Source organism: Larimichthys crocea, chromosome XXIII (assembly GCF_000972845.2).
Source record: "Larimichthys crocea isolate SSNF chromosome XXIII, L_crocea_2.0, whole genome shotgun sequence".
In the NCBI taxonomy this organism is placed as follows: Eukaryota; Metazoa; Chordata; class Actinopteri; family Sciaenidae; genus Larimichthys; species Larimichthys crocea.
Genome location: NC_040033.1, coordinates 9,862,128 through 9,878,062, shown reverse-complemented (window position 1 = coordinate 9,878,062; position 15,935 = coordinate 9,862,128). Strand labels below are relative to the sequence as shown.

General features: G+C 41.5%; 1 protein-coding gene across 2 annotated transcripts in view; it reads left to right on the top strand.

Annotated features, from left to right (window-relative positions):
* ctdspla (CTD (carboxy-terminal domain, RNA polymerase II, polypeptide A) small phosphatase-like a) overlaps nt 1-15,874 on the top strand; it is a 31,486-nt gene extending 15,612 nt beyond the window's left edge. The window contains exons 2-8 of one of the 2 annotated variants that reach the window (XM_027274197.1): nt 2,258-2,424; nt 3,727-3,759; nt 7,581-7,682; nt 12,619-12,675; nt 13,717-13,809; nt 13,910-14,095; nt 14,650-15,874. In XM_027274197.1, coding sequence (XP_027129998.1) covers nt 2,258-2,424; nt 3,727-3,759; nt 7,581-7,682; nt 12,619-12,675; nt 13,717-13,809; nt 13,910-14,095; nt 14,650-14,775 — 764 coding nt within the window. In that variant the 3' untranslated portion in view covers nt 14,776-15,874. The remainder of the gene's footprint in view (nt 1-2,257; nt 2,425-3,726; nt 3,760-7,580; nt 7,683-12,618; nt 12,676-13,716; nt 13,810-13,909; nt 14,096-14,649) is intronic. The other variant, XM_027274198.1, reaches the window with a different exon arrangement.
* Nucleotides 15,875-15,935: the final 61 nt, after the last annotated feature.

Sequence of the window (15,935 nt, the reverse complement as noted above, 5' to 3'; positions counted from 1 at the left end):
GAGATCTTTTTTAAGTATTGATCACTTAGCTTTTATTACCTCGACATACATTAGCAAAGTGACAAGCCACGAGACGGTTAGTTTAGCTCAAAGACTAGAAACATAGGGAAGCAGCTAGCCTGGCTGTGTCCAGTGGTGAAAACAAATGCCTACTGGCACACAAAGTCACAAATTAACACTATATAAATATATATATATATAATATATATATATATATATATATCTATTATAATATATATATATATACACGTGGTCCCTCGTTATGGTGGGGATACTTCTAAAAAACCGCAATAAACAAAATCTGCGAAGTAAGTTTTACAAATTTATACATATATTCAGGACGCAGAACACGTGCGGTTCTCCTTAGCCAATTTAGGGCAGAAAACAATGCGCGTTCAACTGTACAGTATGCTGTAAAAAAAAACAAACATGCAGAATTACACAAAAAAAATCTGTGAAACAGCGAGTCCGCGAAAAGTGAACGCATTTAGCGAGGGACGACTGTATATATCTTGTTTGTTTCATTTCAGAAAAAAATGTTGTTTTTTACGGTGCTGTTATGTACTGCCTTCCACCTTGTTTCCAAGTACGCTACCACTCGCTGGCTGTAGCTTTTATTATCCTAAAATGTCAGACCATCGTAACATTCTCAATGCAGAACCTTTACTTGTAAAAGGGTCATTTTAACAGTGTGGTATTGAATTCCTCCACCACTGGCTGCCATATGCAAAGCAGCCTAATCTCGCTTTTCTTCTTTTATTATCACTTCCCATCAGCTCCCAGTCCAACAGCAGCCAAAGAAGCACCGGAGCCGGAGCATTTTCACGCCCCTTCTTCTGCTGCTTCCGCAACTACAATGACTACCACGTGGACCCCCCACCACCAACAACAAGGCACTTTCTCTGCCCCACCGCCAGAGGAGAATGGCAGTCCTCCAAGGTGAAGCTTATTTTTCTCTCACATCATACTTGGTCAGAGTCCAAACTACATACCATTTGCATTCACAGACAAAAAAAAAAAAAAAAAACACTTGTGGGAATAGTTAATATGGGACAGAAACCCAGTTTGAGTCCAGTAAGGAGTAAATTTGTTGTGGTTTTGCACAGACAGCTTGTTAGGGTTTGCTTTTTCCTGCAGAGAGCTGAGGCCGAGGCGCTGTGCAGCCTCGCTGAGCTCCCCCACAAATTTTTCCAGCTGCTTCAAACCCGCTGAACCCAGAGGTTGTTTACCATCCACTGCTTGAAAATACGGGCTCGCTTCCCATCTTGCATTCTTCGATATCTGCCTACGCACACAACCGCACACACAAAATAACCCACAGAGCACGCTGAGAAGCTCAAAAGACCACACACACACACACACACACACACACACACACACACACACACACACACACACCTCTTGCTTGCTCTTTCTGGCGCATGCTCGCACAAGCTTGCACAACTCTTACCATATACCCATGGCAACACATGTACGCACACACCATGCGCTCATACTGCTGCTTCTTTAATCCCATAAAGTGGGCCTTGTGTGTGTCCGGTGTGATGGATTGCTTGGCACCCACGCCTCCCCCGTGCACGTTAAAAGTTGAATTCCGGTTTCCAGCCTGAATGAGGAAGTTCAAAGTCTGAGTCAGTAAAGTCAGGTGTGGCACTCAGCCACTCATAATCATAAAACATGAAATCATTAGCATTCTATTTACGACCAGTGTCCAAATGAAATTATTAACCAACATCTACAAGTTATATATACAGTGGTCCCTCGTTTATCGTGGGGGATACGTTCTAAAAATAACCCGCAATAAACGAAATCTGCGAAGTAAGTTTTACAATTATTATACATATAATCAGGACGCAGAACACATGCGCGTTCATACTGTACAGTACGCTGTAAAAAAAAAAGCATGCAAAATTACACAAAAAAAAACGGTGAAACAGCGAGTCCGCGAAAAGTGAAGCGCATTATAGCGAGGGACGACTGTATATATCTTGTTTGTTTCATTTCAGAAAACCAAAATGTTTTTTTTTACGGTGCTGTTATGTACTGCCTTCCACCTTGTTTCCAAGCTACGCTTACCACTCGCTGGCTGTAGCTTTTTATTATCCTAAAATGTCAGACCATTCGTAACATTCTCAATGCAGAACCTTTACTTGTAAAAGGGTCATTTTAACAGTGTGGTATTGAATTCCTCCACCACTGGCTGGCATATGCAAAGCAGCCTAATCTCGCTTTTCTTTCTTTCATTATCACTTCCCAGTCTCCCAGTCCAACAGCAGCCTAAAGAAGCACCGGAGCCGGAGCATTTTCAGCCCCTTCTTCTGCTGCTTCCGCAACTACAATGACTACCACGTGGACCCACCACCCACCAACAACAAGGCACTTTCTCTGCCCCCACCGCCAGAGGAGAATGGCAGTCCTCCCAAGGTGAAGCTTATTTTTCTCTCACATCATACTTGGTCAGAGTCCAAACTACATACCATTTGCATTCACATGACAAAGAAAAAAAAAAAACACACTTGTGGGAATTAGTTAATATGGGACAGAAATCCCAGTTTGAGTCCAGTAAGGAGTAACATTTGTTTGGTTTTGCTACAGACAGCTTGTTAGGGTTTGCTTTTTCCTGCAGAGAGCTGAGGCCGAGGCGCTGTGCAGCCTCGCTGAGCTCCCTCCACAAATTTTTCCAGCTGCTTCAAACCCGCTGAACCCAGAGGTTGTTTACCATCCACTGCTTGAAAATACGGGCTCGCTTCCCATCTTGCATTCTTCGATATCTGCCTACGCACACAACCGCACACACAAAATAACACACAGAGCACGCTGAGAAGCTCAAAAGACACACACACACACACACACACACACACACACTCTTGCTTGCTCTTTCTGGCGCATGCTCGCACAAGCTTGCACAACTCTTACCATATACCCATGGCAACACATGTACGCACACACACATGCGCTCATACTGCTGCTTCTTTAATCCCCATAAAGTGGGCCTTGTGTGTGTCCGGTGTGATGGATTGCTTGGCACCCACGCCTCCCCCTCTCCTCACACACACACTGACCAGTGTAGTGAGGATGTGTGAAGCGAACGTTCTGGCCCCGTGGAAAAGGCGCCAAAACCCCCGAGCTCCTCCACAAACACGGCGTTCTGCTGCCAAGGCAGGTACACGAGCGCTATAAATGGAGCAAAATCATATCACATTTCCACTCCTGTTTACCTGTAAATGTCTCTCATTCAGGAGAGGAATGTGTGGCCCTTTACAGACACTATACATGTGGTCAGCGCTGACCCGCTCCAGATCCCCTTCTCAACAAATGAGTTCCCATTAATTTAGAGTGAACCTAACGAACCTTGCCATAAAAAGCCTTGTTATAGTGCGGGGCTGATTTTCGAGCTGGGTCCATGCCACAGTCCCTCCCAGCAGTGTACTGTTGCTGGATTTCTGGCCAGGCGTATTTGTTACTATGGTAGCTCTGTTTGTTTTTGAGCAAGTTGTTCTTACTTTCTATCACGGTGTGTACTATACATCCCTTTCTCTGTCCCTCTCCCTCCTTTTCTCCCTGTGCATTTGTTGATTCGAATATTGATGTTGTCGATTTCTTCCACGCAAAGATTTTTCTTTGGCTTTCCTGCTTTCTTTTTCTGTTTTTTTTTTTTTTTACCTCCCCCTCTACACTGTCGTTCAATCTCTTTCTCTTTTTCTCTCCCTGTTTATTTTCCTCCAGTGTGACCAGGTCCAGGTCATCCCCATCCCCAGTGTATGTATTATTACCTTTCATTTTTCTTCATCTCACTGCATCCCGGTAACCATCCTCCCTCTTCTAGCTGTGCTTCATCATTCTAGCTGCATGTGGATGTTGACACGAAGGTGGTTTTTCTTTGCTCGCAGTAGAATTTTTTTGCGCTGTCCCATTGTGATAACGACGCAGCTTTCAGTGATTTTCTTTATGCTACTTACCCTGCACGTAATCGGCAGAAAGAAGTAATCCAGATCCATTTATTTTCATATGATTTATTTGGGGCTTTGCCCTGTTGTCCATTTGTCCTCTGTTTCTCTAATCACCGGGACAGAACAAAAGATTAATTTTCTTATTACGCTAGACCTTTACAGATACAGTTTGGATCAACAAATGGAGAACCTGCCTTTAAAACGCTTAATTAAATTAGTTATTTGTCTTTATTGAGAGATTTCACATTGTGATTATGCACTCAGTGGTCTTTGCATTTGAAAGGGACTTGATTTGTACTTCGTCAAGGTTTCACCAGAAAGGGGGGATTCATCGGATCCCTGCTTTGTTTGTGCTGAAACTGCAGTTCATTTAGCTATTTTGGAATGTATGCGGTCCTGTGGTTTACTGTAATTTAGGATATTCACACTCACAGCATCCCACAAGGCAGCCAAGCTTTAAACTACACCACCCAGCAGACACCTCCCTTCAATGGCAGGAAGTGCATGTGGCGATGAGGTCTGCTGTTTTATATTCCCGGCCGTGTCCGGGCGTGGACAACTTAAATAACTCGCGCTGACCTGGACAGGTTACATCTGCGTTACTCTTTATTATCACAGACGCAGCACCACGTCAAAAGGCGCCTTAAGGTCATGACAAACACATAAAGACACAGACATGGAAGCAAACAGCATCACTCTACTTTAATGTAGCGTTTATAATCATTATAGGCCCCCAATTAATGGTTTATGATTTCTTCTGTGAAGGATCTACTGGAGCTTTCAGCTGCATCTCATGGCCTTCATTGGCAGAAGGGGTGTAGTATGTTATCATGAGAGTATTATTATTGATAAATAAATGCAATATAATAAATAAAGAGTAAAGAGTTACAGCCATTATGAACACTACTTTTAATTTTTATTCTGTATACTGTAGCACACTTTGATTGCTCCAAATTCATATAATATCCAAAATATGTTAAAAAATACTCTATATACTATACTATATTTTACTGTAATTAATTACTTTTGAATGTTTTTCATGATCTTTTACAAAATACATCCCAGTGCTTATTACTTATATTATATATATTTTTATTATAACTTTATTTCGGACACTTCAAAGATAAAAGGTCCATAGCACATAGCGATATACTTATCGCTTACTTTTGTCATCATCGTTATGATAACATTGCAGTCATTTAAGCTGCTTTCTTACACTAACACAAGCTGGATTTTACCTCTTATAGGATTCAGGATTTAATATTTTAATTAATTTAAATCATGACGTTGGCCTATATTAAGATGGCACACTGGAATTCATGTTTTCCCTCCTTAGACACATGTTTTTCAGCATCTGTTTGTTAGATTAGCTTCTTGGTAATCAAGTAAAACAATTTCCTATCCAAAACCATGTTGCACTATGATTCAGAGCTAGTCAGTTTGGGAGAGCGCCCCCTGCCTGTGCCTTCAGGTGAAAGGCTTTTTTAAAAAATTTTATCACAGTGCAGCTCCCTGGTGTAAATGTCAAGGTCCCAGTCAGTCTTTCTTTATTTGCTCAACCTGCATGTGTGGATCACATTCATCACAGCCTGACATGATGTCATTCAGTGTCCTTGCTCACAGGGAATCCTTTCTGTGGTACATCAGCATGCGGTCCCACGATAAGACATGATAAATACAGCGAGCCCGGGCCAAAAAACACACACACTGAAACACAGACACAGCATAATATGACGGACATACCGACCGTGTATGATTGACAGAGTCCTTGCTCGTCACCTCTATATAGATTTTTGTGTGTATGTATGTGTGTGTGCATGAATGCATGGGCATATGTGTGAGTGTGTGTGTGCCCCCCCCCATGGCCACACCATCTGCCCCGTGCCTGTCTATAACCCCAGGCCTGCTTGGCAGAGGACACGAGTGTTTCTCCTTTTTCCCCTCTGACCCTGAAGGCAGCACCATCACAGCTCAGTCAACATGAGGTAATACCAAAAATAACAGCAGGGACTCGTACAGTCAAACCACAAACAGCCACAACAACAACAACAACAGGAAAATGACTTGGCTGAATGTTACCAGCTACCTAGTTTCGATATGCGATGAGCTGACATTAAATGAGCCATAATTGTCCTTGCAGCTTCTCACATAGGAGGATCTGATGTTTTCTCTTATCACTTTAAATTAAATTTGTCTAGGTTTCGGGCTGACATTTGAATTACTGTACACAAGTATTCTGAAGGCATCTCCTCGGGGTCTGAGCGTGTTTTGATGGCCCTTTCTCACTATTATTTGACACTTTAAAAGCCAATTATTGTTTCACAGCAGCCATTTTGACAACAAATAGTAGGTAAACACAGGTGTTACCAATGATACTAATTAAGGCCACATTCCAATTAGGTCAAACAGATTCAGGGCGCTGCTGTGACTCACTGGAAAGTCCCTGCTGCACTAAATAGAACTGAACCTTAATTAGTATCATTGGAAACACCTGTGTTGACCCGAAAAGGTGTATTGAGTTTCGCTAATAAAGGAAGAAACAATGCACTCTCTACTCTATCACTATAGACAGACATTGTCACATATTCATATAATTATGTTATATATTAACTAACTCAGCACAGGTCAATAATTCATTGGAATTATATTGTAACAACGTGATTTGCTTTTACGAAATCCTGTTCATGATTACGGGCAAAATGTAATTTATAACAACGTTACTTTAAAACTTTAAAGGTCCAGTGTGTAGGATTTAGTGGCACTCTATAGCGGTGAAGTGAGTGAATACTCTCCCACACCTCACCCTCTCCTAAGCATATAAGAAAAACTTGTTTTTTTATGAATTTTGTGAATTTTGCAGCCAAAGGTCACATCTAGATCTAGTGTTTGGTTTGTCTGTTCTGGGCTACTGTACAAAAATGGCAGTTCAACATGGCGGACTCCGTGAAAGAGGACCCGCTCTCACTGTAGATATAAACAAAATCACAAGAATTCTTATTTTCAGGTGATTATACACTAATGAAAACATACTAATAAATATTGAATAACAATGAATACACCTAAGTCTTACACACTGGACCTTTAAACAAAATCGGCAAGTTCAGTTTGTTATTATTATTTTTAATTAACATTTGATCGATATTGTGATATTGATTACAGTTCCAGCTTTTAACCAATTTTAGCTTTTAGTTGCTACTACTGACTACTCATTACTCACTATCAATAAATCTGTAAAATGAAAACCTTAACTGATAATTGTTGATAATTAGATTTGTCTGTCAGTCAACAAATTGATTAATTTGTCATATTCAAGAGCAAAGAGTACTATACTGCACCAGCAGTTAGTCTAGGATGAGTATCATATCACCTCTCCAGCATATTGACATCACATCTCTCAGTCAAGCCTCCGCAGAAGCTAAGCGGCGCCCTCCTGCAGGTCGTTTATGCCGTTAAGTCTTTCTTTAGTGTCGCCCAAAGCGGCCAAGTGATTATCCCCAACACTCTAACTGAGCCATCATCACACCCTCAGTATGAGTGTGTGTGTGTGTGTAAGTGTGTGGGTGAGTGTGTTGTGTAAACCTGTTCCCTCTAATGAACATGTATTGTAAAGTGTGTGTATTGTCTCTGCAGCCACCAGCCAAGTTCCTCCTGCCGGAGGTCAGTATACCGGACTACGGCAAGAACTGTGTGGTGATCGACTTGGACGAAACCCTTGTACACAGCTCCTTCAAGGTATTTTACATCTCTATAACACAAACACAAGTGCTCATTAAAATAAACACTCATGTCTCGTTTTCATCGTTTCTGTTTTGTGGTGCTGTTACTCCACAGCCTCGGAGGGATGATAGGATTATACAGAAATAAATCATCAAGATGCCATTCTTTGCTGTGAAAATGGGTTCGGTGGTATTGCGACATTGAGCACGAGGTGCCACTGAGCTCTGTCAATGTTACCGAAGTTGCAGGAAAGTGTGTCCTCAGCAGGTACTTACAGTATCATCTTTGCGAACCATGTGAAGCGTCTCTAAAATGTCAGCTTCTTATGAGTTCATAGCCTTAAACCCTTTAACACCAACTCTCCCGTTCACCTACACAATAACAACAAATTGATTATCTTGCTTTGCAGTTCATTTGGACATAAGGTTTTTAAGGTTTTAGAATGCCAGGAAAATACCACATTTTTTAAGTTTAAGCACGCTGTTCTATTTGAAGACGACCTTAAAGATGAGACCCTGAGTTAAATGTTTTTTAGTAGTAGAAGTTGTAAAATAATGTTTGTCTGTTTTTGTGGCACACATACGTGCTTTGGTTCTCCCATAAATCTCATATTATACACTAAATTCCATCGGACTGAATATGACTGTTGTTATCAGGTCTGATTCAACACTTCCCTCTACTGACACACCTGGCACACCTAGTAACCCACTTCAGCACAACTCTGCCCCATCTGATCTTATTACATCTGTGTGCTGGATCTGGATCTGCACCGTGAGCCTTTTTTTTTTGTTGTTGTCGTCCTCAGCATGAGTGCAGCTCAATGGAGAGCCGTGCAACAAGATAGCTCAAGGTGAAGCTGGAGCCTCTTTTGTGTTTGCTCTAGTTTTACTCAGCAGCGAGAGGAAACTATTTGTTGATTAAAAATAAGTGCAGAGAAAACACTCTCAGTGCATTTTCATATGACTGTGGAAAGTCCAAAGGCAAAGAAAAACGCACAGTGTACTGGACCTGCCCATTACAGTCACATGCCAGCAGTATGGGGCCACACACACGTACACGCTCACCCACACACAAGGGTGTGTCCAATACAGAGTACTGTTGCCTTAAATGACTGCGGGATGAATTTCGCAGAAGTCCTGGATCTGTTCTAATAGTTTGAAGGATTTTATTTTCTCTCCTGACAAAACAAGTCAGAAACTCACACGGGAACTTTTTTTTCTTTCTCCCTCCTTGTTATGAAACTGCAGTTACACACCAGTCCATCAAAATGCCTTTAGTTCAGAGATCAGTATGCGGCGCGAAATGGATTCAGGCAATGCAATAAACGACAAAAATCAGTTGGGAGAGGAAGAGAGCGAAACAGAAAGTGGCACACACGTAGCGTTTTCAGTTCCGTTCAGAAGCCTGCAGGATTTCCTGTAGATTAAGCGAGGTTAGGAGGTAAATTTGGATCAAAATATGCAAGCAACCGCTGGACAATTAGTGCAGGGAAAAAAAAAACAGAACTGACAGAGGGACATTTCACAAAGTGCACAGATGGACGTAGACTGAAAAAGAAGCGTTACATAACGAATCACATACTGTATGCTTTATCCGGTATGTTACGGATGAAAAGATAATTCCTCTAGGATTAGATCCAGTGGGTGGTAAATGTGTAAAAGTGGCTGATGGCTGTAATAAGAAGAAGAAGAAGAAAAAGAAGAAGAAGCACTAAAAAAATAAAACCAGGTGCATGGTACAAAAAAATGATAATAGCAATAAGAAATAGGAATAAGATAAGTATCAAAACACACATGGTCAAGCGACAGCCTCCGTGACTGTGCCGAAGTGCCAAAAACTGTTTCAAAACCGCTTTCCAGAAACCTGCGCATACACCGTCCATTCTGTTTACTGTCAGTGGTGGACACCCAAACGTTACACCAATATGTAATTGCTGCACATCTCATCCCAGAATCACGTTGCTCTAACAGCCTCCACACTTCAGCACAATTTTGGCTGCATCTGGCTGCAGGGATTTGATCCCATTCAGCCACAAGGGCATACGTGAGGTCAGACACTGATGTCTGGTTCGCTCCACTTCATCTTAAATGTGCTGAACGGGGTTAAAGTCAAGGCTCCGTGCAGGCCAAGTTAAGTTCTTCCATACCAAACACAAAAACCTTTGATTTATGGACCCTACGGTATTGACAGTGTTGTGTTGAAACTGTTGTTTCAACACGACACTAAAATATGACTGTCATGCTGTAGCAACAAGATTTATCTTAACAAAGGGACTGAAAGCTGAAAAACAAAGTGCACAAAGTACATGGACAGAGTTAGATCTCCTTAATGCTGTGAAGCCAAAACCTCATTTTGCTGCTCCTAGGCACTGACGGCATAAAGAATGGACAGCATGTACGTCAGGTTTCTGCATGTGTGGCTCTTCGACCTCCCTTCAAATCTAAAAATCGGCAAAGACCTGGATCAACAGACTTGAAGCATGTCGAATGACGCCTGGGTGCTCAAACAAGCCATCTGTAACTGCACCCTCCTGTCAATCAAAGCACAGACTTCAGTTGTCAGTTCGGTTGTCGCTTGCTTCTAGGCTGTGAGTCGTGAATATTTACTTCTTCCAATCTTTTGGATTTTGGAGTAGTTTTGGAGAGATTTTGAAGGTGGAAGTAATTGAGAAATTAATCAGCAATAATGAAAATAATCTTATTTTGCCCTGAAAGGTTTTAAATATAAGTTTTGTCTTGCTCTGTATAACATGATGATTTGGTAAGAGTGAGCTCCTAGATGTGGACAAACCTGCTGTAATAAGATATGGAAGTGTTTTTCAGAGATAGTTAATACCAAATGATGAATTGCTGTGATGTGTATGTATGTAAAGGAAACGCTGTGATCACCAGATACAAACGAGCCAGCAGAAGTTTCCTCCGTCCGTCACGTCTGTCGAGGTCAACGCTGGTTCAGCAGAGAACCATAAAACACTTTTCCATTTACTTTATCTCTCTTTCTATTTCTCTCTCTCTCTATTTCTCTCAAACATACATCCCCTCCATCTCACCCTCCTCCATTTTCATATCTCTCGCCGTCTCCAATCCTGGCCCGGCGCTAAGAGCAGCTGTCGCGTGTTCAGTCTTCAGATGATGGAGTGATTCAGCAGAAGAGTAATAAGAAGAGGCCAAGTCTGTCTGTGCGTCTCTTCCTCCATCTGTGACTCTTTCTCTTCTCTTTGTGGAAGTTGGACCAAATGCTGCCTGTGTGTTCTCTCTTCTGCTTGTCGCTGGTTTGGCTCATTACCGGTGCTGTTTTTAGACAGCCAAAGCAGTCTTTTACTGGTGTAAACACTAACCAGAGCTGAATATATTACAAAACGGATCCATAGAAGCACTCACATCTGTCTTTGAAGGGATCTGGACGCTTTGATTTGTGCACTGACTCTTCACAGCATCACACAGAGAAACCAAATGTCTCCAGTACAGTGGCTCTATTGTTCCACTGTCGCCATGCCGTAATGGTTGTATTAGACAGATTGTACAGGTGACAAGTGGAAGGTCAAAGTGCTGTTGTTAGTATTCCTACAGCAACCACTCCCTCTGTTGGATGGTGTTGAACTGTACCTGCTAACTGTAGTTTTAGGTCTGAACGCAACTTGAATTTACAAGTACAGCACAAGTACAAGTACATGTTAAAGTGACTTTATGTTTTATTTTATTTACTTAAAATGTTCTTGCATTAGGGCAGCACGTTGGTTCTTGGGTCAAACCTCCCCTGGGGCCTTTCTGTGTGCAGTTTGTATGGTCTCCCCTATTAAGACATGCACTTTGTAGGTTAATTGGTGACTAAATTGTCTGTAGGTGATGGTCAGCTGGGATAGGCTCCACATGGATAGATTCTATCGATCTATTTCTATTTATTGTGTTATATTTCATTTCTTAAGCTTATTTTTATCTCTCTTTATGTCTCGCTAAAAGCTCAAATCTAATCTGACATCTGAGCTAACATCTAAGATCTGATCTTAGATGCTCTCTAAATTACAGGACAGCCTTTGATTTTGTCTGACAATTACTTTTTTCTTTTTGTGGAGCTGGTGATCATCATAAAAAGGCATAAAGTTAAGGTTTTACTACTTTTACAGACATTTCGGCTAATTAGCCTTCAAATTTCAAAACCTTTTTTTTTAAACTTCGCTGTTTCCATAGTTACCGCTGTTTGACCAAACGTCAGTTTTTTAAACGGATAATAAATGCTCATTAGAAAAGAGCAGATTTACCTGCATTCTTTAAATGCCAGTGGATGGATTACAGTTAATTTAACTTAAAAATAAAATGATACTTCTAAATAGTCCTCTTGTTCTTTTTCTGTCCCTACAACAAACTATCCAAACCGCTGACAGCCTAGCTCTCACAGAAAAAGCTTTCTTTGTGCTTCTTAAAACTCGGAGGAGCATCTTTTCTCTGCGTCTCCGTGCCACCTGTTTTTTCTCTCTCTCTCCATTTCCGAAATGACACCGCCGTGCCTCCCACCTAATCCTTTCATCCTCATCTTTTACGCCCTCCACTTGTCTCCCACCCACACCCCTCTGGCATCTATCTTCCTCTACCTCCTGCACCTCTCCTCTTCCCCCTTTCTTCCCTTTCAAAGACGACACAAGTCACGCAGAGAAAACGGCGGCGCTCCTCCTGTCTGCGCTCTCTACTCTGTCATCTTGTTCAGCGCCGAGGTTTCTCTCTGGAGTCTCACTTCTGGTTTTTATTTAACACTGAGATACAGAATGTTGGAGCAGAGGGAACCACATTATGCTTAAAGCCTTCCTGGTTTCCCTGGGGCACCTTATACGTCTATTTTACCGTTATCTTTTTTATTTTTTTACTAAAATATGGGCATGTGGCTGAGCTGCTTCCTTGTCAGATTGTGCTGTTTTGAGAAGTTTTTAATCCTTTCTCCGTTTCTTGTCTTCCTGCAGCCCATCAGCAATGCAGACTTCATTGTTCCAGTGGAGATTGATGGGACTGTTCATCAGGTACCGTTGCACTGATATTGAGGACAGAATTGAGCTTGAATGAAACAACAGACATTCATTTATAAAACTTATCTCGGAAGCTTTCCTTTAGCATTTATTATTCTGTATGATCTCACATCCACATCAAAGTGGGACAGCACATGCGCTCCTCCCTGAATTTAGTGCTTTCCTTTTTTTTTCTGTGTCTTTGCTCGCTGTAAAGATAGACGGGCCGTGACGCCACTCTGTCACCAAGTAAACAGATATCACAAAGCGTGCTGAAGATGCAGCTGAAGAGACGCTTCGCTGATTTGAAATGTGCATGTACGAGAGAAAGAAACGACAGCAAAAAAGGAAGAGACACCTGCTCCATGACTAGACGTGTTGTACAGTATATTGATGTTTATTTTCTGTGTCCCGTTTGAAGCAGAAGCAGCTATTCTGTAGCTGTAACCGGGTTCAAGTAATCCAGGATAGGCTTTTTGTATCTGTCTTGGCCTATGCTTGATTACTTGCACTTGGGGGCAGCAAATAATCCACGGAGACCTGCTGAAAAGGACAAAGACGAGTGGAAATGGCAAATGTGATCACAAAGTAATTGTTGTTGTTGTGTGCAAAGCCCATTATTTCAGTTAACAAAAGAAGCACAAGAACATACAAATAGACTCAAATGTGCCTTTTTTAATAGAGGCGTGCGTGTATTTACTTTCAAACTCGTATTATTGCACATTTTCTTTTTTAGAATCAGCGATTTTAAATAAGAAAGCCTGTTTGATGTTTCTTGATGAATTATATAGACGTAGTCATGAAGTTCACCGGTAAAAAAAAAAGTGTTGTAAGGGTATGAAATATGACAGAGATGTTACAGACCAATAATCCAACTAATCAGCAGTTTAAATTTGATAAAGAGCAACAACAAACATTCATTCAAAGTAACTCTTAGTCAGGTTTTAGTATCAAACATCTCTCAGTAAACATATAGAGGTTTGATGCGCATTCTTACGTGTGTGTCAGTTTGTGAACTTTAAAGGTGTGTTAAGTTTTTTTGCATCTTTGTCTCAGGTGTACGTGCTGAAGAGGCCCCATGTGGACGAATTCCTCCAGAAGATGGGGGAGCTCTTCGAATGTGTCCTCTTCACAGCGAGCTTAGCAAAGGTTTGTTCACACGTTGGAAGAACAAAGACGACGCTCACTATCGCTGTATCGCTTTGCGCAGACTGTGTTAACCTTTCATTGTTTTATTGGTTTCGATCAGTATGCTGACCCTGTGGCAGACCTGCTGGACCAGTGGGGTGTGTTTCGAGCCCGACTCTTCAGGGAATCATGTGTTTTCCACAGAGGAAACTACGTCAAAGACCTCAGTCGGCTGGGCCGAGAGCTCAGTAAAGTCATCATTATAGACAACTCACCTGCCTCCTACATCTTCCACCCTGAGAATGCAGTAAGTCAGTCCTGTACGTGATGTTGAACACTTGTGAGTTTGACCTAAAACATACATTATCCTGGACTAGTGGTGTCCTGATCATGATGATCCGAGATATGTGAGAGAAGGCTGGGTTAAGGTATCACTTGTTGGCGAATCTGCACATTTAATGCGGGCTACAATAAGATTTGACATGTTATGGTGTGGTTTACATCCCACTGGGTTAAATGAGGTCAAAATATACTCGTGCATAAGAAATAAGTTAGTTATAGTTAATAAAAAAGGGTAAATGATCTGCAAGACATCGTCAGTTTTAATCCGTTGTTTTAGAAACAGCGTCTAGCCCAAGGCAGCGTTCCCAATTTTATGAGCTTTCTCTCGTCTGTGGGGAAAGTCGCTCAGTGGAGCTGCTGCCACTCTTCATGCCTTTGATGCATCTCCCCGATTAATTATTTACGCAAGGCTCAGACCATCTCCTCACCTATAATGCAAGACTTTTGAGCATTGACTGTCAGATGGGCTTTCCCCCTTGATAAGAATAAATTCAGTCTGTCTTCTCATCGTCTCCACAGGTCCCAGTGCAGTCCTGGTTTGACGACATGACGGACACGGAGCTGCTGGACCTGATTCCTCTCTTTGAGGGCCTCAGTAAGGAGGAGGACGTTTATAGTCTATTACAGAGCCTAAGGAACAGGTAGCAGACGGCAACTCCAGCTGGTTCTTCCTGCCTCTGGCCCGCTGCACAAAGGCCTCACCTCGCTGCCACGGCCCCGCAGCACGGCTCCCGTCCTCCATCCGGTGCTGGGAGTCCTAGCGTGGCCCCCAATGTGAGGACTTCAGGCAATTGTTCCGGTCATAATAAAATCTAGAGACACCAACTGTATGGACTCTTACCATCTCTGCATTCTCGGACCCTTTGTACAGGACTCCTACTGACAAATGATTATATTACTGTATGTACATACTATATGTTTCTAAGAGCAAGACATACATAAAGTAATTTTTCTATCAGAGAGAGGAGGTTTTACTATTCTATCAAGTAATATTTTAGTTACCAAAAAATAACTGAACAAACAGAACGAGGAGTTTTTTTGTTTCTTTTTTTTTGAGAAATGGGTGACCTTTTTGTTTTTTTTGTTTCTTTTTTTTTTTGTGTTGAGCAGTGCTATGCAGGCTGTTGTTTCTCGTCTGACCTTTCGTTCAAACAACTGTGATTTCTCTTCTCTTACAGAATGAAGTGCCTTCATTACTGTGCTGATTCTGTTGTGTCGGGTTATGGGGTGCACATTTTTATGCTGCACATTTACTCAAATCTCCAAAAGCGTATTAACTGAATCTTTTAAACTGAAGTTGGAAAAGAGTCTTGGGTAATTGTCATTTAATCTGAGAAAACACAAATGAATAATTTCTAGAAATGTATCCAACTAGCCTGTTGACCTGGATGGTTTATTTGATTTTGAGTCTCGTAACAATGAATTGTGAAATTTACCAAATATTTTTTACAATTCAATGTGATTTGTGGCTGAATGACGTCATTTGATCCTTGACAGTGACTGTAAATTGATAATCCTTGAAGACATTGAAACCCCACTTTATTAATCAAAGAAAAAAAAAGAAATCTCTGTGATGACATCACCGTCCACCAATAAATGTTAAACTTTTGAGGAAAATATAATGATTAGCTTAGATTACATGAAATTCTATTTATTGGGGAAAAGTGGGTTGGGTGCATTGTAAAGACTGCTGTTGAAATCGTACTGTACAAGATTATTAAAGTTGCAAGTTTGCACACTGTCACTTTGTGTCATGGTGTAATGACTTTAGCAAACCTTAAATGTAAAAAATTTAAATAAATCTG